Here is a 25,250-nt window from a genome sequence, read left to right on the forward strand (position 1 = left end):
GGGGAGTGTTCATTAGTTGTTCTTAGGAGGCAAAAGGAAAAACCAAGATCCAGGTGGCAGTAGCCTGGACATTCTTCTGCCCTGGTGTCTAGCCTGTCGGTACAGGCAGAGTCAACCTGACACCTGATAATAAAGTGACTTGAGTTATTATGCAGTCACTCTATGCCTCGTGCTCTCAACCACACTGTCCACCTCCTTCGAGCCCAGATTGGGACTCTGGCTTGAGTATCTTCTGTGCTCCTGAACCCAAGTGGAGCACTTGTGGGCACTGAGTAATTATAAAGTGGATGGAACTAAATCCTGGCAAGTGCTTGTGATGGAAACATTGACCATCATGCTAGTTTGCTTTTGGTCAACTACTGGGTACTTTTTTTTTTGGTGAGGAAAATTGGTCCGGACCTAACATCTGTGCCCATCTTCCTCTACTTTGTGAGACAGTGCCACAGCATGGCTTGATGAGCAGTACATAGGTCCACATCTGGGATCCAAACCCGCGAACCCTGGGCCGCCAAAGCAGAGCTTGCCAACTTCTGGGCACTTTTTGATCAGCTGCAAAATATATCAATATTATACTAATTATTGAGCTTTCCTTTTTTTTTTTTCTTGTGTAGTTGAAAAGATATAAGGAATTTACCTAATAATTAGAAACAATTTTTATGGTTACCTACTATAGTCCACATAAACTTGGAAAATAGTTTTGAGCAAGTTCTGTTTCAAATGAGATTACTAGGCTTGCTTTATTTGCGATTAGTGAGGAATACAGTCAAGTAACGTGATAAAGGAGACACCGTCTTCCAGGACAGGAGAGAGATGCCATTCCTTGGGTCTTCCGTTCAACTCCTAGGTATTGAGGGCTGTTCAGTTGGTGTCCTGGCCGGGGCTGTTGGGGGTTCCAATGTGGAGAAGCCTCAGGATTTGCTGTAAAGAGTTTATGGTCAGGAGGGGAGCTAAACCTGAGCGGATGTGACTAGAACGGGAGGCGAATAGTGCTAAGATCCATGAGAGCCACAGAGAGTTCAGAGAGGAAACTAATGCCAGCTTGGCGGATGGGGTGGCTCAGGCCGGACTTCAGGAGAGGGTGGCATCTGATCTGGCCTCTGAAGAAGGGGCAGAATTGGAACGTGTAGTGAAGGGGACGTTTGAAAAGATTCCAAGGGAGCGGGGACACGATGACGGCAGGCCTGGAGCGGGAAGTCAGGTGGGTACTGGGTGAATGGCAGATAATTCTGATTGGCAAGGTAGCAGGGGACAGCAAGGGGTGGGGACACAGACTGCTGCCAGCCATAGAGGTCCCTAGAAGGTAGTTGGGGGCTGCAGATTTGCTGAGGGTGCTGGCTGAGGCCCAGGGGCAGGGAGAGGTCCTGAGAGGGGTGGGCGGAGGACAGAATAGTGCTGAGGACAGAATCTGGGGAGGGGGCAGCAGCAGGGACAGGCACAAGGGCGGGAAAGACCCAGGAGCATGTGTGTCATTTACTCCATGGAAGTGACTTTCCAGAATGAAGGGAGTGGTCACCAAGGTCATTCAGAGAGGTGAAGAGGCCAGTCCAGGAAGGCCTCTGCACCTGGGGTGTCGCTGACTTCTGGACAGCGCATCAGATGGGGTTGGGGTGGCTGGGGAGTCAATAGGGGCACACAGGTCAGTGCCCACAGCTCTTCCTGTCCATTTCACTTTTTAATGGCGGTTTTAAAAAAATCTGTAGACTGACTAAGAGACAGAGGAAATCTGCAGGCTTTTGTGCATTCACCCTTCTCAACGTTGGCAGGGTTAAAGATTCACAGGGAGGCCAGTGTCCTGTGTCCTAACCCTGGACTCTAAAACGCTTACTCATCTGTAAAAGCAGGTCCAATGTCCACCTGGATGGGTTCTGCTGGGAAGTGAGACAACGTATTAAAACTCCTGAGCAGCTGTTTCTGCTCCGTGAGCACCCTTGCCCCTTCCTTCTCTCCCTCCACGCTCTGGGGGGACAGTAATATTTCCTGGACAGAGGGGGAATGCTGCCCAGGTGCTTCCTGGGCATTCCCTTATCTGCCCAGGGGGCTTTCAAAGCTTTAATCTGGTCCTAGGAGCCCAGGCTGAGGCTCCTGAAAGCCTGGAGGCCAGCAGGAGCTTGTGAGGCTTGGCCAGGGCTGGAGAGTGGCCTTGCAGTGGGTCCTCAGTGCCCTGTGCCGAGCGACCCCATTGGTTCGTCCTGGCAAGAGTGACCTGAGCGACTGGGGCCAACAAGCACACTCCTTTTTGTAACAGGATCCTACTTTGCATGTATGAAATTTCAGCGAAGCACTCGAAGGCTGATCAGCGAATGCACTTCTCTGTCATCCTGATCTGGTTGTGCATTACATACACACAGACCGGTCATGAGAACAAGTGCCCGCTGCCTGTGGTCCTGGAGAGGTCGGTAGCCCATAGGGACTTCAGGGTCCTCACTGACGAAAGGAGGGTCTGAACAGGATGCTTCCAGAACAACCTTCTTCTGATGCTTTCTAGCCAGCTTGGACACGACATCCGTCACCTGGAACCCGCCAGCCGAGGATGAAACATCCCACATTCTCATTTGTGAGGAATTCTGTTAAAAACCAGTCAGCTCATGGGGCTGGCCCCGTGGCCGAGTGGTTAAGATCGCGCGCTCCGCTGCAGGCGGCCCAGTGTTTCGTTAGTTCGAATCCTGGGCGCGGACATGGCACTGCTCATCAGACCACGCTGAGGCAGCGTCCCACATGCCACAACTAGAAGGACCCACAACGAAGAATATACAACTATGTACCGGGGGGCTTTGGGGAGAAAAAGGAAAAAATAAATAAAAATCTTAAAAAAAAAAACACAAAAAAAAAACCAGTCAGCTCTTCGTGCTCTCTGTTCTACCACCTTACAGCTGTGATAAAGGTTGAGAGCTAATCTACTTATTTTATTTACAGGAACACCATAAATATTTATAGACATTATGTTTTATAAATAATATAAAATTATATCTATAATATAACATATATTATAAATAATAATATAAAAGTATTTATTTGTTGACCCCAAAAGTATTATATATTTATTATATATACATATATATTATTTATGTTGGCCCCAAATTCCATTTTCTACTTCTGGCATTAAGTTAAAAGAGGAATGAACTATTTCTTGCCAATAGGTTTACATTCTTAGTTAAGTAAAGTGGAACAATATTACGTGTCCAAACTATTTCCATCTCATTTTAAAGCAAATTAAAGAAACAAAATGTGATTTCTATTTCAAAATTGTCACCAGAGCACAGCCTGGCTGGAGTTCCTGCCTCTGCCCCAGGTGAGTCAGGCCATACATGTAGTCATAAAAAATAAACGTGAATGAGGGCAGCAGACATGTCCGTTACGGAGAGCCCACCCTCCTGGCACCTCTGGTGCACTGCAGAGCCTCGGGCCGTCTGTCTGAACAATCACGATGGAATCTCATTTAGCACTTAGACTGGACTTCAGTGAAAACTGGCAGAGCCTTGATCCGTTAGGTCCATGAAGCACACTGTCACTGACTCCCGAAGGGCCAGTTCTGTAAGGGACCGAGTAACAGAAGCCTGTGTGTAACAGGCAGGCCTAGCTTTAGCCCTTTGCCTAGTTGCTTAATTGTAGTTGCAGGTGCTTGCTTTGGCTGCGATCTCTCCAGAGGACGGCCGACAGGACCTTCGGCCCAGAATGTTAAGCAGGCCTTCAACAATGGTACAGACATGCTCCTGGGTAGGGCCTTTCTGTGGGCTCCGGGATGCACCGTCGCAATGGAACTAGCCTCCCACAGAATTCTCAAGAGGAAGAGTTAAGCCACAACGCACTTTGACACCAGCCAGGAAGACACCGTCAAAGCCAGCAAGCAGCACACCCCTGCTTCTGGAAAAGGCACAACAGGGCGCGAGGAGTCTTTACCTAGTGGCAAGACCCCGTACAGGGCGATGAGCTGTCTGACATCCAAGAGGGAAGGCATGGGCTCTATAGACACCTGGCGAAGAGTAGTCCCCAGGTAGCTGTACTCACCTGGGGAGAGAAGAAGCAGAGGACACATGAATGGGAAACCATGCTGGTCAGAGCTGCGTAATTTCAGCACTTGCATAATTAACACAGAACACAAATTGAACATTTCTGAGCAAATATAATCTTATTATGGAGAGTCACTATGAAGAACACATTTTTGCTCAGATAAAGCCTTGAAGAAATTTTGAATATTGCTACATGGCTATAGTAAAATGCTTTATTTTGACGATGATACTAACCTTCTAATATTTTTTTAAAATAACCTTTGAATATTGGCTACGTGAAGTGGAACCAAGTTCTAAAATGAGGGACATGCAAAGAAGACTACAATAGAGCAGGTTTTGTTTTATTTCTATTCCAAGAGATTACGTCTAACATTTGTGCAAAGTTTAAAAATAAATTATTTAAGATCGGGGCGTGAAATTTGTACTGGAGCAGTGTAAAATGGGAACCTGAAATATAATCATTTGAAAGGAAAGATATGAGTCTAATTTAGGATAAACAGAAACAGCTCCTTTGGAGGGTAATATTCATTTACATTTTTATCATTTTTAAAGGATTACCCAAGGAATAATACAGAAATAAATCTTTACAGGTTTAATTAGAAAGCATCAAAGGGCTTAATTGCAACCAGTCATAAATCTGAAGTGTTATTTTCTAACTAATTTAGATAAGGTCACCAAGAAAATTAGTTTGGCTGTCGCCATTTGTCATGAGGATGGACCTTTACACACTCGTACGAGTCTCTCTTGATGTACCTGAATCTGAAAGGAAAATATTCAAAGAATGGATCACAGTGTCTCGATCATTTCTTCTGACTTTTCCTTTCTATAACAAGGATGAATCTTACAGAGCTTTAGATGTTTCAAATGCGTGACAAACACATTTACGTGTATAGGAAAATACTGAAAAATACATTTGTGTGTGTATGAAATACTGAAAATATCAGAAGCTTTAAAGCATCTTCAAATGCTAAGAAAACTGGAGTTGAAAACCAGATAAGGATCACTGTTTTGTTGTGAAGGGCAGCCTTTCAAAGACTCCACACAGAAAATAAAGTCCTTGGCAAGGACAATGGGTTTTGGTGGGGAGAACGAGAGATAATGAAATCTCCCCTTCCAGCTTCGGCTCCTCACGCTTTTTAATGAGCAGGTAATAAATAGACAAGCGGTTAATTTCGCCTTCACTAGAGTAGGAAGAGATCCTGAAGTCACCATTAAATCCAGCGTGCAATTGCTGTAAATATGACGTTAGAGGTGAAATGAAAGTGATTGCAATTTTCCTGCTTAAGTAAATCTATATTAATATCCAGATGCACCATATTTTCTAGAACCTAACAGATTTTATTTAGACCAATTAGACTAAGCTGAATTAGTGGGTGTTGGCTCCCACAGAACGGAGGACACGATGAACCTGGGCTGACTGCCCAGTGATGAGAGTTATTCTGAAGGCATATCACTGTGTTTTGCTATTGCCCAGCGTGGAAGCCATCAACGCTTTCCGTTTCTGCATTCCAAACTCAGAAACTTCCAGATTCTCTGCACGGACACCCTCTCTTCCACAAGGGAGGGAAGAAGGAAAGGGAGGATGAAAAGGTATTTGAGGTAGAGGGCATGAGAAATGACAAAGAAACCAGAACAATGGAAAGAAAAGAAACAGGGACTCTGTTATGGGTTGGATTCTGTCCCCTTATAAAGCCCTAATCCCCAGCATCTCAGAACGGGACCTTATCTGGAAACAGGGTCACTGCAGATGTAATTAGTTAAGAGGAGGCAACTAGGGTGGGCCCTAATCCAGCGACAAGTGTCCTGTGTAAAAGGGGGAAATCTGGACACAGACATGCACACAGGGAGAAGGCCACTCGAAGATGAAGGCAGAGATCGGGTGATGCAGGAGAAGACAAGGAACGCTGAAGATTGCCAGCAAACCACCAGGGGACAGGACGAGGGATGAAATGACGAGGTCAGTTTGGGCCACGGGAGCCCGAGGGCAGCTGGGCACCCAGGTTCGGGGAGCAGGACAGAGGTGGGGACTGGAAGAGGCCCCAAGGCTGCAACCAACCAACAGCTTCTCCCTTAGTGCCGGCAGAAGGAACCAGCCTTGCAACACCTTGATCTTGGACTTCTGCCCTCCAGGACTGTGAGAGCACAAATTTCTGCTCTTTAAGCCCCTTGGTTTGCGATACTTATCACAGTGGCCCTAGCAAACTAATACAGAATTAGTAAAATAATTGAAGAGAAAAGGGGCATAGAAGCACAGTTAAAAAATAATGAGAAATAAAAAATATTTGAGAAATAAAGGTGGAATCATCCTTTAATATTTCTCTTTTATCCCACCCAGCATTGAAAAGAAAATGAAGAACAGAGCGATTTGCAAAAAAAAAAATACTAGCTTCTTAAATAAATTACTCAAAGAAAACATGTGAGAGAATACACGAGGCCCTAAGAAGACAGACGATGCTGGGCGGTCTTTGCGCCTCCCCCCATAGCCAGGACGTCCTTGGCCCTCCTCTGCACTGGAATGACTTAGCATCGTCTTCCAATGACGAAGACGGCGATGGACTATGATGGTTAAAGTCCGGGTGTCTGGACTTGTTTATTAACTTTAAGTTGGATGCAGGCGACCCAGCTTCCAGATGAGGTCAACAGAGACTATACCAGGCTGACTTTTTCTTATGACAGCTCCGCCAAGATTATGCAAGTGGTGGGACATTCACATCTTCTGAAGCTTTGGTCGTTTTTTCATATGTAAATACATAGTCATATCCTCCAAGAGGGGACCTCTGGGAACCTGTTGCATCTTCTTGTCCTTAGGGCATGCTCTGAATGCCAAAGAGAATGTGGGAAACACTAACCAGGGGTCAGTGTTCCCACCAAATGCAGAGTTACCGAACCACGGCTGGGTGCGATAATTTAGGGGAATGTTAATTTTTGTTTGTTCTCCTTGTATTTTCTCCTTATGCAGTGGCTGGGCCTCTTGGTGCTTTGTGCTTCTGTGAAGCGGACAGGGAGGGTGGTGCACAGAGGAACTGTCTGTCATCGGCAAACCCCAATTGTGCCGAAGACTGGGAGAGAACACCGCCGCCAGCAACGCAGGGACCATAGCGAGCTCTGTGCCAAGCATGGCCTGGAGGGCCTCAGCGCCTAACTAACGAAATATTCACAGCAATTTAATGAGGCAGTAGTTGCTACTATCTAACAATTGTGGAAACTGAGGCATAGAAAGATTAAGTAAAGGACCAGCATCCTTCAGAAGGTGGGAGGGAAGAGACCTTCTCCCAGCCTGGGGAGAGAGAGCTGGGGGGGTGGGTCCTTGAGCTGCGGGCATCGGGTCTGTGCCCTGGCGGCAGGAGGATGAGGGCGTAGAGGAGAGTGCTCCTTACTGAGGGAGAATCCGGGGCGGACATGAGTGGCCCCTGCAGGCCGGGGCACTGTGGGGTCTTCACGGGCACCAGTGCCCAGAATATCTCCCCAGCACCGTGGCACTGCATGGGAACTGAGGATCTGAGTGATTCCTGGGGGCAGGGGTGGGGCTCGTAAGGAGGATTATACCTGAGCAACCTCGGCAGTTTAGGAGTTGTGAAGCCAAATGAAGACGACTTAAAGAATAAGGAAATGTGCTATTCCTCGCGCCGTTGAGGCTACGGCAGGAGCTTGCTTTTGGGCAGAGGGCCAGCGCTGGGAGCTGGGGGGCGGGGGTGCAGGAGCAGAGCAAGGAATAGGGGTGGGTAGCGCAGGGGTGAGGGCTGGGCGTGGGGGAATCCGACGTCACAAGCTCGGTGTCTCAGAGCTTCGGTTTCCTGCTCTCCCCAGCCTCTTTCAGCCCTAACCTGCGTGATTCTAACGACTGCTGGGTTTGAGTGGTGTTTAAAGGAGAGTGGAGTTACGAATCATAACCGCCCAAAACAAATTTGTGTCCCTGGGGTGTTGAGTGGGCCTGGATCTGAATACAGAATCCCTGGCCCAGTGGAAAAGGTCCAAACCAAGTGGCTGCGTTCTGTGTCTGAGGCTTGGTGCTCCGTCCCCACCTGCATGAGGAGCTGGGGAAGCGCAGCCAACACCCACCCTCCCCTCATTGTCTGGGTGCAGGACAATAGTGCTCCGAGCTGTCAGCTTTAGGAGCTGTGGCCCACGGACAAGTCGAGAGGGTGGTGCAGAGAGCAGCTGGGCTGTACGTAAAAGCATTAAGGAGAAACTAAGCAAATAATATTAAAATCAGGGAACCTGAGGGGGAGGGGGCTGCCTGGATCCCTCTCTTGTTAATTCTCTTCTAAGACAAGATGAGGCCCCGCCGACGTGATGGTTAAGAACAGAGGCTTTTCCAGAGGCAGGCGGGGAGCTTTACAGCTTCCCTGGACTCCCTGGATTAGAGAAGACCTCCCTCATTCGGGAAGTCTACACTCCAGGCTGGAGAAGGGGACCTGCAGGCTTGGGGTGGTCTGTTCCAGAATCAGAAATGGGTTAGGGGGGCCAGCAGTCAATAATCAAATGACTGCCCAGACATCGAAGCTCCCTTCCAGAGAAAGACGGGTCTTCAGTGCCAAATCCGAGGGCGGGGAGTCAAGGATGGGGTTGTCAAAGGGCCTTGATGTAGCTCAGTTCGGCCAAGATGAACGAACCCAGATTAAGGAAGGATGTGGAAACATATGTGCCAGGAGACAAGTCGAGGGTCAAAAAAATAGTTGGATAAGGCTTTACCTGAGCACGTAAGACTTTCATATAATCTGTATGATAAATTGTTACAGTTAGGAAAGAACTGCTTACCATCCTTAGAGTGATTAAGGAGAACACTGCAGCTATGAATACAATGCAGGTTCAGACGGCCTCTGGCACAGGACAGACAACAGCATCCTTGGGAGAAATAGCGAGGAAAACGATGCTGCAGTGCTGTGATCACACAGGTGTGTGTGTGTGTGTGTGGGCGTCCCTTCCACCCAGGACCCCAAGGCAGAGTTCAGTCTGAAGACCCTGGCGGGACACACAAGCAGCCAACACCAGAAGCTGAATGAGGGCATACTGACCACCTATTTGAGAACCCAAGCTAAGGATCTTTTTAAAAATCCCCTTTCACCGTAAAATAAAACATTGATACAGAAAACCACGAGATAAATGTGTAGCTTAGTGAATTACTGTAAGATGGACACACTTGTAACCACTGGCCAGGTTATGAAATCACATTTTAAGCCACCCTAGAAACAACTCCCCGCCCCCCCCACCCATACCTGGTCTCAGTCACAGCTCTCTCCCTTCTGCCCTCAGTCACAAGAGTCCCACATTTATGGCAATCTCTGCCTTGTATTTCTTCATTGAGCTATCACTGAGGGAGCAGGCTTAGAAACTATAGTCTGCCTTCTGAGTCTATTTTAACCTTCAGGTTCCCTCTCTCTCTCTCTTTTCCAGTACAATCTATCTACGGAAGAACCCAGGTGTTTGACCTCTAGCATCTCCTACAGCCTGGATTTGGTTGCCTGCATTCCTGTGGAGGGGCCCACCATGTTTCTCTGCATATCCTGCAAATTGGCAGCTGGATCCAGAGGCCTGCCCTTTGACAAGACTATAGGACGTACTGAATTTTCACATTGGAAGGCACATAATATCTAGTTTTGACTCTTTTGTGACATTAGCAGCCTTGGATGACCTTTGCCCAGATCCACTGGAGGCAGCAACGTGGCGATGTCCTAATTCTATTTTTTTAATTTTCACTTATTAGAACTCATTTAAAAAAGAAATATGTCCCTCATCTATGCTGTGGTTACCTGGTATAGTTCCCATAGGCAAGGCAGGACAAATTCTTGACTCTTTTTACTTACTGGTTTTCAAGACGATGAACCCATTTCTTGTCATCTTCCAAAGATGACCAGCTAGTGTTTTTCTATCATTATGAACTTGTGAATAAAAACATATTTTGTGGATTTCAATCCATTGCATTTCTCAGCCTTACCAGAGCTCAAAATATTCCATCTCTGGCCAGAGGGAGTTTCGTCTTTTTGGCTCCTGAGTCTTTTTTGCCATCAATCTAGCCATCTTTGAAAGCTTCCTTGCTATCTGATATGATGGGATGTTCATTCCAGGCAGCGGTTGACATTTCCTGTCCCTGTCTCAAACCAGGCATTTCTCCAAGAAACTGATTTCTTTGAGTGGGAAATCATATTTTAACATCATGATCTTGGAGCTAGGAATGCTCATGGCTATTGGGTTGGTCATTATTTGTAGGAATTTTCAATGGACAGAGTTAGGAAACATACGCCGTGGTGTGCACCACAACCACCTTACAAAATTCCTAAGAAAGTTAACAAGCAGCTCTCGGGAGCCGGGATCAGCACACCACCAGTGCATGTGCGTGTGTGTGTGACAAAATACCTCACGAGTTGAAACTGGAATTTCCAGTTCAAATTCAGGATTCTAAGTTTTTACTTAACTCCTTTCCTATTACATCTTTATCTCCATTCTCGCACACAGGAGAATATTCATCTCCAAGGACAAGGGGGATGATAGAGTAGCCCATAATTTCCCATTTGCTTTATCTCACATTTTTTTTTCATATTTACTACACTCCATGCACACACACATAACCTCATAATAACAAACCCAACACTATCAATACCACTTAGGATAACTGAAAATGGTGATACTTTGTGTTTGTGCTAATTCTTCTCTCCTTATTTTTGGTGGTTGAACTATATCTACATTGTCCGAGCATGGAGCCATTACCTATTCCATGCTCCCGTGCAGCCCTCAGTTAGTCTTAGCTTTATGAGTAGGTATATATTGAATGCTTACCACCAGTCCTTGCGTTAAGGTCTCTAGTCATTTTTGGTTGTCTATAGCTCATTCTTAGTAGATTCTTCCGGAAGATGCTTACAGATCTATAATTTCCTTAATATGTATTAGCTTGGTTTGAAAGAGTTGGTCTGCTTTACGGGCATATCTTTTTGTGATGTTAATTTGTTCTTTATTCTTTCTTTTTTATGGAAACTTTGCATGGCTTTTGATGTTGAACTTTTCCATTGCTTAAATTTACGAGAGTTAATAGTCCCATACTTTTAGAAGAAACTTTGGCTCGAGGGGGCTTTTTAAATTTCAGAGAGCCCCGACTTCTGTTGTTTCATATATGGTAAAGTTTGCTTTCTTAGATGTCCCGGCTCTGGTCCCCTTTCCCAATGTTTTCTGGACCTCCGCTCTCTTTCATCTCTGTTGTCCCTGCTCTATTTAGTTGCGATCCTACTCCCAAGAGTTCCTTCCCAGTGGGAGGCCCAGTCTTGGAAAGGAGCGTGGAAGGTCACTTTCAAGAGGGTGCAGAGATGAGCCTGTTCTCGCCCCTTCGTATTTCCTCATTTCATCCCTTTGCATCCATCTGCTACTGACGAGGGGCAAACCCCTCCCAGTTTCAGCTGCTGCTCCCCCTCGGCCTTCCGTACTGTCCAGGGAGTGTTTGCTGGTTATTTTGCAGTTCTTTTGTTCTGTGTCCCCAGTGGCTTGCACTTTGGGGTTTGAGGGGAAGCCCTGTCATTCTGTTTTGGTGAAAATGTTGTCCATGCGTTTGGTTTTTGCTATCTAGTTGATGTGTCTATTTTTACGTGGGGGTTTGGGGAGATCCACTGCCATCTTTCAAGCTAAGGACCTTAACTGGGAAAAAATAAGGAAAACTTGGAAAAGACCAAAGGGAGCCAGCCCTTGTGGCAATTTGACTAGTTTTGTTAGACTGGGTCATTTTCATTGGCGGCCACTCTTAAGTGGCTGACTCAATTCCCTTTGACCTCAGGCATCTTAAAGATGCTGCCTGGAAATGGACAGAGAGATCATTGAAAAAGTCCAAGAAGGATAAGAAATTAATAAGAAGATGAGAAACATGTCCATCAATGTTTCTGAGACTCTACCATGTGCCAGGCACTGTGCTAAACAGTAGGAATTCAGCGATGAGCAAAACACGTTATGAAAGGAGAATGGAGACAAAGAGTAGAGCACTCACAGACGCCAACCACAAGTAAAGAGACAGCATTCTGTTAAAAACGTCATTTTTTCATATTAACAGAGTTAACAGAACATAATCAAGGGGATCCAGAAGAAAACCCTAAAGTACTTGAACAAGAAACACATAAGGTAAACAGAAACTCCATATATATTCCAATATATATTTATATTAATAGGAAATATCAAGGCTCCTCCAAGCCCTCAAGAAGGAAATGTGGTTTTGTTTTAAAGGGATTAAAGTAATTATTTTTTGATCAAGGGTAATGTCAGCCTTCTTGCTCCCAAAGGCCAAAACTGGGTCAATGTAAACAGGATGAATAAGATGGAAATGGATGATAACACAATACAAAAAGGGGAGAATCCTGACTCCATGACAATTTTAAAAGGAGGGTGGGAGGGAAATCTCTTCCTAGAAGAATGGTACCTAATAAATACAGAAGGGATGGGAGAACATTCCCACTTACAGCCACCGTAGCCATAATCCATGCAGCAAAAACCATCAGTGGATATTAAAGCCTTTAAGACACTTGGGAACAGAATCTCCAGGTCCTGTATCCCCCACAGACTATTCATTAATTACAAAGGGGAAAGTGAAGCTTTACAATGGAGAAGCTCCTTCACCAGTGATTAAACTTAACATCACGAGCGATGGGATTAAGTGGCATCGTGTGTCCCCAGTGTGAAACGCTGAGAAGGACAAATATCACCTATGTAGCTTTCCCGTCAAAAACGTTTAACCTGAATCAAGTTATGAGGAAACCATCAAACCAGTTCAGTTGAAGGACAATCATAAAACAGCTCAGACTCTTTAAAAATGTCAATGTTGTGAAAGACTGAAAAAGGCTGGGAATTGTTCTAGATCAGAGGAATGAAAGGAGACTAAAAAATTTGACCATCATATCCACAATCCTTGATTGGATTTTGGGCTGAGAAAGACAAAGCTATAAAGGACATTATTAGGACTATTGGGGAAACCGATTAATGAGATATTAGGTAATAGTATGATATTCATGTTAGATTTTCTGAGGGTGATTACCCTTTTGTGGTAATGTAGGAGAATGTCCTTGCTCCCTGTAGATGCGGGAAAGTGAAAGTGATACCCACATTAGGGTGGTATCAGGAATTTTAAGCTCTAAGTGTGTTTTCAGGTCATCATGTTGTTTTTCAAAAATTAAGAGAAAAACATTAGTTGAAGATGGTGATTGCAAATGTCCCCACCTCCATCCTCCCAACTACTTCTGTGATGGCCCCTTCTGGAAGGAATTGCACCTGTGAGGACTGTGTGTTGCCGAAGGACCAGGTGCTTCCCCCTAGGGCATTTTGTTTAAATATGAAAGCATGTACAAGTCTTCACTTCCTCAGTTAAGCTTATGCCAGAAAGAACGCCCCAAGGAACTTGCTAGTTGGTTCGAAGACTTGATTCTACCCCATTAGGGGAGAGAGTTGGACCCATTAGTTTGCAGCACAGAATGAATTCAAATCAATTCAACCCAACACACATTTACTACAAGCCCCTATGGGCCAGGCTTTGGTTTGGACCAAACCCAAATGAAGCATATTTCCAGCTGTTGGGACTTCAAAACCCAAGGGGTGACATATGTGACGCACACATGAATGGTTCTTTGTGTACTTTACCAATGTAATCAGAGAGGTTGACTTTCAGGGCCTGGATCAGCAACCCTTCTTCGACCAGTTCCTTATACAGAGACTCAATGGTCCTGGGGACAAAGCAGACCAGCTATTCCATGAGCATGCACACAAGATCAACAGTATTTCTGTGAATCGTCACATACGCGGTGAACTTTAACAAGATCTATTTCAAAGTACATTTGAATATATGCAAATAAATCGACTTTTGAAGTGCTTCTACAATTGGGGGAAAAATTAGGCTTTTTAAAAACAATACTTCCACTCATCCATGTGTGTATCTGATATTTCTCGTTAATAAGAATTATATCTTTGGGCATCTGAGACCCACTATAGCGCCTCCAGTCTGTCCTTTCATCAGTCTTCATGATGGCGCAAATATGAAGTAGAAATTACCCAATAGCAGTAACGCAGTGGGCCCATAATTATATATTCAGTGAGCATCTGCAAGCCGTAGTAGATCATTAATCCTTTGTGAAATTGATGCTTCCTTTTAACCCAATAGCATAATGATTTAAAAGAAATATCTATAAAGAACAAAGGCTTATATTGGAATTAATTCTGACATGGAAGATAGAACGTCTAAAGTTGCCAGCATGATGATTTTTAGGAGGATGTTATACTTCTCCATAGTGTTTACAGACGTCAAAACCACTTCTCTAAGAGGGCCTTGGGCATAGAGCCAGCACACTGGTAATTTATACTAACTGAGGGAAAAATGGAGACTGTATCCCATTTAATGAATGAAACCCCCAATGAAACTAACAAGGGCTTGGCTGGCAGGAATTCAGAGAGGTCAAGCTCAAATATTGTTCAGAATAGTCCTTTGAGATGTTTTGTCTTTTTCTTTTCTGTGGACCTTATTCTTTGCTTCTACCCTCATCTTTCTTTAGACTGAAGAATTGTAAATATAACCGTATTTAATCACTTCTTTGACTGTTCTATGATCCAGGTTAGTGTGATTAAAAGAGACTCAAGAACAACAGTCAGATTCAAGCCAAAGACCATCGGGACAAATGTTAATCCAATGGCCCCAGTCTTTGATTGACTGGAATTTTATTCTATCAAATATATTTAAAATAGTGTGCCCTCTGCTGAGAACTAAGAATGCTTTCATTGTAATGGAATTTGGGGTAACAGTATCTGACTTACTTCGAGGAAATATCAACTGTAGTGTTTTAACTTGAATACTTATTTAATATAAACATATAACGAATGCATAAAATATTAACATAAAGTTGACGAGGATCCTCTAAAATGACCAAAACCAAATATACCATGAAGCCCGGAACACAAACCTTATATTTGGATCTTTCCAATGAAATGAACTCTTGTTATGGTATACACCATTTTCAACTTTAAGACTACCTTGAACAATGATAAAAATACTGGTTTACAGTTTATATCAACTTGATGAGAGAAACAGAAGTTGTGTTCCAGTGCTTGGCAGAGAACTAGCCCCAGTCTAGTGACACAGAGTCTTTAGAATTAAAATGAAAATTGGAAGGAGAGGACCAGGTATTTCTATACTTCGGGGCATAAATGTGAACGAAATACTACTGGTCTCTCTTCATTTCACTAGACTATTGCTTGCAGCCCATTTATGATAGCTCAACTGTAAAGAAACATATGCCAAGAATATACTCAATGTTTAATGGATATTGTCCATGAACCACACGTGTGGGATCTATATTGCTAAAGCAGCATTTTATTCGGTAAAGCGATACTTTAAACGCAAGCAAATGTGAATGAATAATTTTAACTTAGCGGTTAGGTTTTATTGGTAGATTTGATTTTGGCTCTGGGTTCTCATTGGATAAGACACTTAGCATGGTCTTCTTCATCTAAAGGACTGTACTTGGTTTGGGGACTAAAGTGAGAACAAAGAAGAAAAGTGGCATTTAAAAGCTACCCAAAGATGCCCGTGGCGCTCTGTGCATGCGTGAGCTGGACCATCTTCACGGAAGGGACTGTGATGCTCCTTGTATCCCCAGGAGGCGTGAGTGTTGGTGCATGGGCGGGTGGGTGCCTCCCCAGGAACGGGCTCCTGGGCCTCAGAATGCTGCCCCGGCCCCTCTTAGGCAGCGGTCAGCCACAGCATCTTGACCCTGAGCCTTTCTCCAAACAACGGGACCTCAAGTGAGGAGACCCACTGTCTTCTAGTCATATCCTGTGGTATCCTGTTCTCTCCACAGCCAAAGCCCTCATCCTGTCAGGCTGTCTTTCCAGAGGCTTCTTGCCAGGGCACGCTGCTAGGCACGTGCACTAGTTCTGGGGTGCTCTGGGCGCCTCTTCTCCTGTGGACACTTCCCAGCTGGCTTCCTCTCCCGTGGATCTTCTCTCAACCAGAGTTTGGGAATGTATCACTGGGGCCCAGAGGGGGCTCGGGGACACCCCAAAACAGGGGAGCAACACATGATGTCCATTAACAAACCCACGGGAAGGGAGGCATACATTCCAAATGAGTACTGACATTCTTTATTAGGGATTTTATTTAAATTCCTTGAAAATATCTGAAAACCTAGGTCCTATTTATTTCCAATGTTAAGGCACCGGAGGGCCATCTCAGCTTAAAAAAAATGAGCATTTAAAATTATTCATTAGTATCAAAGTTCAGCCAATTCAGCTCAAGGAAATGGAAATAGCCCTTTTGAGACTCAGCCTTATCTTTCCTCCAATGGGCATTCATGAAGCACCTCAGTGGGCCGAGGTATGGACGAGAAGGTAAATGGGTACTGTCTCTGCCCTCAAGGAACTCAGTCTTAGCCTCCTCGAAAGCTGGATTAAGATGCTACTTCTTAAGCAATTTCATAAGAACCCCATGAATGTTGAAACTTAAAAGGAGTCACATGATCTCAGAAAAGATGGGGCCCAAGCTTGCCTTCTGGGCCCCTCCTCTTGGCGAGCATCTCTCCAGCCTAGGAGGCTGTGCTTTGTACAGGCAGCAGAGTGGTCCAGCACAGCCCCCTCGACACTTCGAGGATGACAGGGGTGTAGTGTACCAGGAAGAGGTGCCTTTCCCAGGCCAAGGCCGAGGACTTAGACCGTGTCCTGTGCTCTTCTCTGGGATGCCCTCCCCTTCTCACGTGCATTCCAGCCAACCAGGTGCCCTCTCACCTGTCAGCCGTCAGATCTTTATCCTTCTTCCTCTTTTTCCCTTTCTTCCCTTTGTTTTTCTGGAAGAAAATGGAAATCACCAACAATTTAGTAAAAACAAGTGAGCAAATTAGCTCTAGAACTTAGAGAAGGAAGCTGATTTTTGGTGGTGGGTGGGGGAGGAATAGGAGATGAGAAGTCAACTGTGGTACACTGATCATGGAGTTGCAACGTTTCCATGAATGTAGGGATTGGCCTGGAAAGTCCCAAGTTGCTTATGTGGACGTGTCCCCGGGTGGATAGAAAATGAGGTCACCACTGTGACACCTGCACAGGACCTAATGTCTATCCAGCCCTGAGCACTCTGGTTCTATTTTTCTGGGCTCTGGCACAGTGTATTACGAAGGATGAGAGAGCCATGTGCATGGGCAATGAAGCTGTGCTGGTCCTTGGTACCCAATCACCTCCCTCTGTTAGCATCTGGCCCCAAATCCGGTTCCCAAAGGTCTTTGCCGTCAGATGTTTGTGACGGCTTGAGGGACAAGCTTGGATGCGATCTTTCAAACGGTGCTGATTGCTTCACTGTTCTGTTTAAAACATACACGAGTAGCTCCCCAACGCCCCCAGGACAAAGTGAAAATTCCTCCACGTGGGTGTAGAAAGTCTTTCCAGCCTGGCCTCCATCCTCCCTTCCCGGCTCATCTTCCATCTCAGGCCTCCACAGACGACGCGTGCTCCCCGTCACACAGGACTGACCCTTTCCTTACGCTCCTCCTCCATGTCCATCTCCTCATTCATTCATTCATTCATTCATTCTTTTACTGCTGTATAATTTGGGTACAGCAAAGTATACCCGCGTACAGGCTGATTAACGTTTACATTTAATTTGTACATATAACCATGTAACCACCACCCAGTTCAAAACAGAGAACACATTTTCAACACATTTTCATCACCTCTGAACTCTTTCTCATGCTGCTTTCCAGTCTGTAGGTGACCACTATTCTGACTAGATTCACAGTGCCTGTTCTTGCACATGGAATCATGCAATTTAAACTCTTTTGTGTCTGGCTTCTTTCACTCAATACTATGATTGCAACACTCACTTATGTGGTTCCACACAGCAGCTATAATTCATGCATGCTTTTAAGTTTTTTAAATATTAAATTTTTTTTTTGGTGAGGAAGATTGGCCCTGAGCTAACATCTGTGCCAGTCTTCCTCTATTTTATGTGGGATGCCACCACAGCATAGCTTGATGGCTAGGTCTGTGCCCGGGATTCGAACCTGTGAACCCTGGGCCGCCAAAGCAGAACATGTGGGAACACTACACCACTGGGCCAGCCCCTAAATTTTGTCCTTTCAAGAATGTTCTATCAACAGAATCACATAGGATGCAACTCTTTTGCTTTTCACTCATCGTAATTCTCAGGAAATTTATCCAGGTCATCGTGTGTATTGAGAGATCCTTTGTTTTTATTGCTGTTTCCAGTTTGGGGCTGAATTGATTAAGGCACTATAAACGTGTGTGTGTGTGTGTGTGTGTGTGTGTGTGTGTGTGTGCGCGCGCGCGTGCATGCAAGTCTTGTTTCTCTGGGATAAATGCCCATGTGTGCAATTGCTGTCTCGGCCCTCTACCTTGAGCATCCTGGCCCAAATGGCAGGACTGGCTTGGGATGAAAGTGGAAGGAGGAGTCCTAGGAAACAAACTTTGGATATTGGGAGCCAACCGGCTACTCAAAACCACTGTGACATGGAGTGGTGGCAGCTTAAAGTTCAATTCGCCGGCTTCCTTCTGCTCTGGTTCCCCCAGTCACAAAGAACTTGCTCGTTGCTACTGGCCTCCCCTACAGAGCTGCCTACAGGGAGAGAGGACTGGGTATCTGGGGCGCCCTCACTGGCTCCTCTGAGAGTTGTCATCCACTTGGTGGGGCTCGGGTCATAGGAATCTGCAATGATGAGGGGTGGGGATGGTTAGTTTAGACTGTTGACTTTACCCCATTTATAAGCCCACAACCCTGAGGGCTTCCTTCACCAAAGGAAGACAGGTGTCCCTGTAAAGACATGTGTTCCTGTGAAGACAGGTGTCCCTGTGAAGACATGTGTCCCAGTGAAGACATGTGTCCCTGTGAAGCAGCCTGGGGGCAGCCAGGGTCTGCCAGGCAGCATCCCGGACGTGCCACCGGCTGCGTGGGCAGTGGCTCCTTTTCATGATCTCAGTCTGCCCTCTGCCTCATCCCTGAACCCCCAGGCACATTCACTACTCACCTTTTTACCTCCTTTCTTTCCCGTTTTAGCCGGCAATTCCTTTTCTCTGTTCACAGCTAGTTTTAAATTTTTTAGTTCTTGTCTCATCAACTCATCAACCTGGGTGAATACACAACACATCACTTTTAAGTGACTTTGCATGTCCCGCGTTTTCTTTGTGACGCTTAAAAACAGCTTAAATTCCGGGTAGATCATTAACGGGAAATTGTAAACACGTAAATGACTGTGATTAGTGACTTGTTATCAGCACAATGTGAAGGTGTGTTTACCTGCACTCTGATTTCTGACTCCAGTTCTTTCCGCTTCTCCTCTTTGATCAGCTCCGGGTCATAGTCCTGGGGGAAATTCCATGATTCATCTTTATTCTTCCACAGGTCTATACTCCAGAGGGATAAAGCAAAAGAAAATGGACATGTTCTTCAGCATGAAGGTTCATAAAAGCAGTTATTGCAATATAAAACACAAGCTTAATTTTCTATCTTTTTGCACGGAATAAAAGTTTGAATAAAGTAAGTAAGAGAGTGCTAAAATTCATATGCCCTTTTCTTCCACTTCCCAAATGGAAGCAATGGGCTTGTGCAATGTCTCCGAAGTAAAGAGGAAAACTGCTAATGTGAAAATAAATAAAAAAGTCTGATACAAACAGGATCCTTCTATATGATTATAACCATGTAAAGAGCAATATGTTAATTGTGGGATTATACAAGAATGGATGATTATTTTTGTAATATGTTTTCTATTACTTTTATTATTCAAATAATTCACTAAAATATGAAAGATTTTATTGCTAGTTCAACTCCCCATGTGGTTTTCCCTGGCCCCCTATTAAAAGACAACACTGAACACACAAGCAGCCAGGACTTTCCCGTAATTCAACAGCTGTATTTTTGAATTACGTCTTGGATGTTTTTGAAATCATACGTAGTTTACATTTCCCTCTTGCTTTATGCTGGCAGTCAGGAATATGGTTATAAAAATGTGACCCTAGAGAAAATAAGGATCATTTTGTAGCACTGGAATAAATGGAAATACAGTTCATTTCTCAGAAGAGGAATTCCAAATGTGCACCGAGGTGCCGATCAACTGGATCCTGGCAGTGGGACCGGGGTGTCTCCTAGGAGGGGGAGATAAGACTTGTCAGTTTGGGAAGTGAGATCTCTTCCTGGAATCTGTGGACAGAATGGGATGGAAATTTGCTAGAACCAAATCTGCAAGCCTACCCACTCGGCCACTTCACTAGGAACTCATCCTTAGAGCAGCGATGCCCTTCAACTTAGGAAGGCAACTGAGGGCCATGCGGGCCAAGCAGAGGCTTCCCCACCACTGTTGGACAGCAGCAATGACGTGGGAAGAAAGGGGGTCATGTGGGGCCTGATGGCAGGTGATGGCATGAATGAATAGGATGGCGGCCTCTCAACCACAGCCTCCACTATGAACACGACACTCAGATCCGGAGACTGGCCAGGAGTGTCACACAGCCAACAGAGGAAGGAGGAAGTCAACTCAGAGAGGACATCACAGTCACAGACAGAAACATATGTTTGGATGCTCCACAGAGCCAGAGGTGTTAACCATGAAGACCAAGAGTAGAGAAGGTGCTGGAGAGTCATGTAGGTAAACGAGAAAGGAGGGTCGAATCTATTGAATAAATCACAGAGGACCAGGATTAGCAGAAGGGGTGAGAAATGAAAGGAGAAGGGACTAGACATGGCGTGATCCAGGAAAAGCTGCAGATCCTGGAGAGATGGAGAAAAACGGTGACAAGATTCTGAGGCACCACTCAGAACTGGAGAATGGACAGAGAGCCACCCCAAGGGCTCCAGCCATCGGATGCCTACCCAGGCAGCACAGCCCACAATTAGGGGTCTGGTGGAACCGCCATCTTAACACATACCTATTGGTCTCACCGTCTTCGCTCTCCTTATGGACAATCTCTATCTCCCAAGGGGAGAGGAACAAGGAAGGGCAGCTGTGCTCTAGAGACACCTGTGCACCCAAGGAGCTGACACATGTCAGCAGAGCGGAAGTGATGGATGACCAAGGGCTAGGGAGCGTGTCCTTTGAGGGTGATCAGAGTCAGGACCCTGCAGGATAGGACAACCGTAGGAAGGAAGACGGGACATGGAAACGCAGTTCCAGTTTTCCAAAAGTGTGAGTCGGGTCCACAAGCCACAGGCTGAAGACGCTGACGCTGCTCCCAGTGGTTGGCATGGAAATTTTGGGAGGTGGAAATGGTCACTGCAAGGTGTTGCCACACACAGGTCAGGCAGGCCCACCTCGCTTCCTGGACAGACCAGGGGACTGTTGGCTCAGCAGAAGCAGAGCCCGTCTGGATTCCAGGTCTAGAACAGACTCGCAGGCTCATGGGCTTACCACCAGTGAACCCAGGGGAGTGTGGCCTGGCAGGGCCATGCCAGTCACTGGCTGACCACGGTCTCTGCAGGAAGATATGAAGAAGAAGTCTACGGGTAATGCAAATGTATGGGGGAAGATCTTTTAAGACAATGATGCCAACAGGACCCAGAGTTCTTCTGGAGTGGCTAATGTGGACTTATAAGAAACAGACAAGAAATAAATCACAAAGGCGGTAAAATTTTCATGGAATTGATTCACCCACGTATCCCTCTCCAGCAGGGCAGCCATGTGACAGGTGGCCCAGCCACTGGGGCAGAGACGATGGAATGGGATGGTCGTGGAGAGGGTTTGGGGCGTGACTCCTGGATGCCTGTCTGAGGGCGACCGCTGAGGTGGGGACCGAAGTTCAAGGGGTGTCATCACCCAGAGGCGGCAGGTAACCAGCCTGTGACTGAGGTGTGTAGACCAAGGGGGAGAAGCCTGGGAAAGGTTGATGGGGGCCACGCGTGGCAGGAACAGGCACATAGGGAATGGCTGGAAAGCTGGGAGCTGAATTTTCATCATTTGAAACAGTCATTCGCACGAGTGAGAGCCAGTCAGAGAGGTCTCCCCTAGTTTTTATAGTCAGGGCGTGAAAAATATGCACTGCGTAAATTGTCCTTATCAGCCCACTATGTGAAAAAGGTCTCAAGTCATAAATATCTGAGAGTTTATCCTTTTCCCTGGACCCCCTGGATGGTGGATTTTGAGGTTAGCTTGTCGGGTGTGTGTACACTGAAGGCTCAGCTAGTTTACGGTTTTTTCCTTTGAAAGTCATGGCTCATTTTCAGTACTTTTTCTGAAATGGACATAGCCTAAACCGTGGAAAACTTTAAAATGTCAGACTATAATCTGATGTTTCTTTTCAGGTGTTTAAAATCGTACACGTCCCGCCTTGAAAATCCTATAAAGGTTTAAATGCGTTAAAATGTGCTGTTTGCTAATGATTCTTTTTTAACAGATTTCCCCCTTGTACGATGACTAAATCTTCAACAGCACACCCACCTGTTTCATCAGGATACGTTAAAGCGGAATAGCTTTGTTATTTAAAGGAAGCTGCTCTGATCTTTCCCTAGATTGACTAAAATTGGCAAGTGATGCGCTTAGAAATGAAAGGAACACGGAAAACACGACACGATTATTTATGCAAAAGCAGCGGCACCTCATCACACATTCTGCGCCTGCAGCCGTAACTATGTTTTTCACATAACGCGGTGCAAGCGGCCTTTGCCAATTTCACCTCCCGATCGTTGAAATGGACTTCGTTTTCTGCTGAAACTTTGCTTTTCTCATGACACTTTTGCAGGGGGCACTTCTCAATCCCTTCAGGAATTCCATGGGCATTTATAAATGCAGGAAGCTATTCAAGGGCCTCAAAGCCCCACAGCCACTTGCTCTCTCCTGCAGCCCAGAATGAGCTTTTATCCCGGAGACAGTGAAAAGCGGGGCCTGCGAGGTTTCACACATTGGGGTGGGGGGGGGGCGGAGGAGAGGGGGCTTAATCTCGGTGATTAAAATGCTAATGTTTTATTTGAAAAGGAAAACCTTTGATTTCTAAGAAAAGAATTCTACCACGAAGACATTTAATTTCTTTCAGTTTCCAAAGACCCGGCAGGTGACAATTACACAGCCTCCTACTAGGAAAATGACACTTCCCACTTCCTGCTCCCGAGCGGCCACTGTTTGCAGCTCTAGCCTTGATGGAAACAGATATGACACAAAAGGCCCTCTCCTGGCTGGGTCAGCAGATCACAGACTGGGCTTCCCACGGGCAACATTAGATTTCCCGACGAGTAAGTTTCGCTTTTATCAAAATAATCCACGCACATCGTTTTAAACGAAGTCAAGAGAGTATGAAAAGGATTATAATAAAAACTGGTCTAACTCTGCCTTCTGGGGACACTGCCCAATGACATTCAGTCCTGTGTTTGCTCATTCATTAAAAAATGCATTGGGGGGCCGGCCCCGTGGTGGAGTGGTTGAGTTTGCGCTCTCCACTGCGGCGGCCCAGGGTTTCGCTGGTTCGGATCCTGGGCGCAGACATGGCACCCCTCCCCAGGCCACGTTGAGGCGGCGTCCCACGTGCCACAACTAGAGCGACCCACAACTAAAACATACAACTACGTACTGGGGGGATTTAGGGAAGAAAAAGCAGAAAAAAAGATTGGCAACAGCTGTTAGCTCAGGCGCCAATCTTTAAGAAAAAAAATGCATCGAGTAAATTCAGATTAACTCATAAATCTGATTTATTCATCTATTATTTAATTTGTAAAGAATTTATTCATAAGTCATTTAATTCATGGGCCAGGCACTGCTCTCAGAGCCGGCCGATGGCCGAAGGCCCTACCCTCATGGACCTGGTCCCACTGCAGGGAGGCAGCAAACACTCACATACACACAGACACACACACACACACATGCACACACACACGCACACACAGGCACGCACACATATATCGAAGTCAGATGGAGGGCAGTAAAGTAGGGTCAGGGGTGGGGCACAGGGTGAAGTGGGGAGGCTGTTATCTCATGTGAGTCTCAGGGAAGGCCTGCAGGGACAAGCATTTCAGGCAAAGGGAGCAGAATGTATGAGGGCCTTGAGGCGGGAGTGTGGTTGGCTTGTGGGAGGAAGAGCACAGATCCCACTAGAGCAGAGTGTGAAGGCATCTAGCTTCACATGGGCCCTTAGCTGTTTCTCTCTTCTTCTCCCAATGTCTAAATAATATGCTTACTAATATGCTTGCTAAATAATATGCTACTTCTGGATATACCAGTTCTGGACATGAGCTCCTGACTTCCTGTTACTGTGCATGAGGATCCGGTTTGCTCTCATTTTTCTTTCTCCGTTATTTTCTCCATGTGGTTACATCAGACAAGAAGGGAGCCAGGCCTTCCAAACCCCGGGGGAATCTGTCACCCAAGCATGAGTGTAGGATGATAATGTAGATGCCCCTGGCTCCTAGAAAGCCCTCTGGGAGCCCCTCGCAGACATCCTGCAGGACGGGCTCCACCGAAGTGAGGGAGGAAGAGGAACATGAGGGAGTGACTGTCAGGAGAAGTGAAGGCCCAAGGATGTCAACTGACAACCTCCAAGAGGGAGGTCTTGGGGAGAAAATGAACCAGAAATGATCTGATGTGTTCGAAGGAGTGGAAAATTATCTGGAAGTTTGGTGATACACATGTAGAATATGAAACAAACGAGGGTGGTTGTAAAGACCAAAAGACAATGTCATGCAAAGTAGTGTCTTAACAAATGGCAGCTACTGTTGCAACCACACGCCTGAGTCCTGGTGGCAGCCCACAGCCAGGCCCGTGACCCCACAGTGTGGGTTACTGTGATTCCTCACTGGGCGCGTCGGATGTTGTTGCTGCCAGACTAATTTACACAAGCCACCCAACTTAGGCCACTGTCCCCACCCATCCACCACCACAGCGCCTGGTATATTGTGTTTTGATGGCATGTGCCATCTTTGTGTCTCCAGGCTAGCTCTGCACCTGGCACACTGGAGACAATCAAGGTTTGTTGAATGAATATGTAAGTGAATGGGCGTTTTGACAGTGATTGCTCTGTGCCATTGTTCATCAAAGAGTTGATGAATTCTCAAACTTGACTATCGGTACCTGCCCAAAGAGGGAGAGCTATGTTTACCTCTCCTGGTTGTTGTGAAGATTAAGTGAGATGGGCATGGAACACGCAAAGCCGTGCGTGTCTTGAGCACCTAATAAATATTAATTCACGCCTTTGACCTCCTTCCTCCCCAAATAAAGCAGTTGCTGAATCCTGCCGATGTCCTCCTTGCCCCTGGCTCCCACTGCAGTTCAGCCCCTCTTGCAGAGTGGGATTCCTGCCACTAGTGGTATGCGACAGAATTTT

General features: G+C 45.9%; 1 protein-coding gene across 4 annotated transcripts in view; it reads right to left on the reverse strand.

Moving 5' to 3' along the window:
* Nucleotides 1–25,250, reverse strand: part of IQCA1 (IQ motif containing with AAA domain 1) — a 155,622-nt gene that overhangs the window by 38,034 nt on the left and 92,338 nt on the right. For all 4 annotated transcript variants that reach the window (XM_070618671.1, XM_070618669.1, XM_070618672.1 and 1 more), the window contains 5 exons: nucleotides 19,252–19,358; nucleotides 18,983–19,081; nucleotides 16,737–16,795; nucleotides 13,608–13,690; nucleotides 3,898–4,005 (listed from right to left, as the gene is read on the reverse strand). In XM_070618671.1, coding sequence (XP_070474772.1) covers nucleotides 3,898–4,005; nucleotides 13,608–13,690; nucleotides 16,737–16,795; nucleotides 18,983–19,081; nucleotides 19,252–19,358 — 456 coding nt within the window. The remainder of the gene's footprint in view (nucleotides 1–3,897; nucleotides 4,006–13,607; nucleotides 13,691–16,736; nucleotides 16,796–18,982; nucleotides 19,082–19,251; nucleotides 19,359–25,250) is intronic.

This window comes from Equus przewalskii, chromosome 5 (genome assembly GCF_037783145.1).
Source record: "Equus przewalskii isolate Varuska chromosome 5, EquPr2, whole genome shotgun sequence".
NCBI classification, from domain to species: Eukaryota; Metazoa; Chordata; class Mammalia; order Perissodactyla; family Equidae; genus Equus; species Equus przewalskii.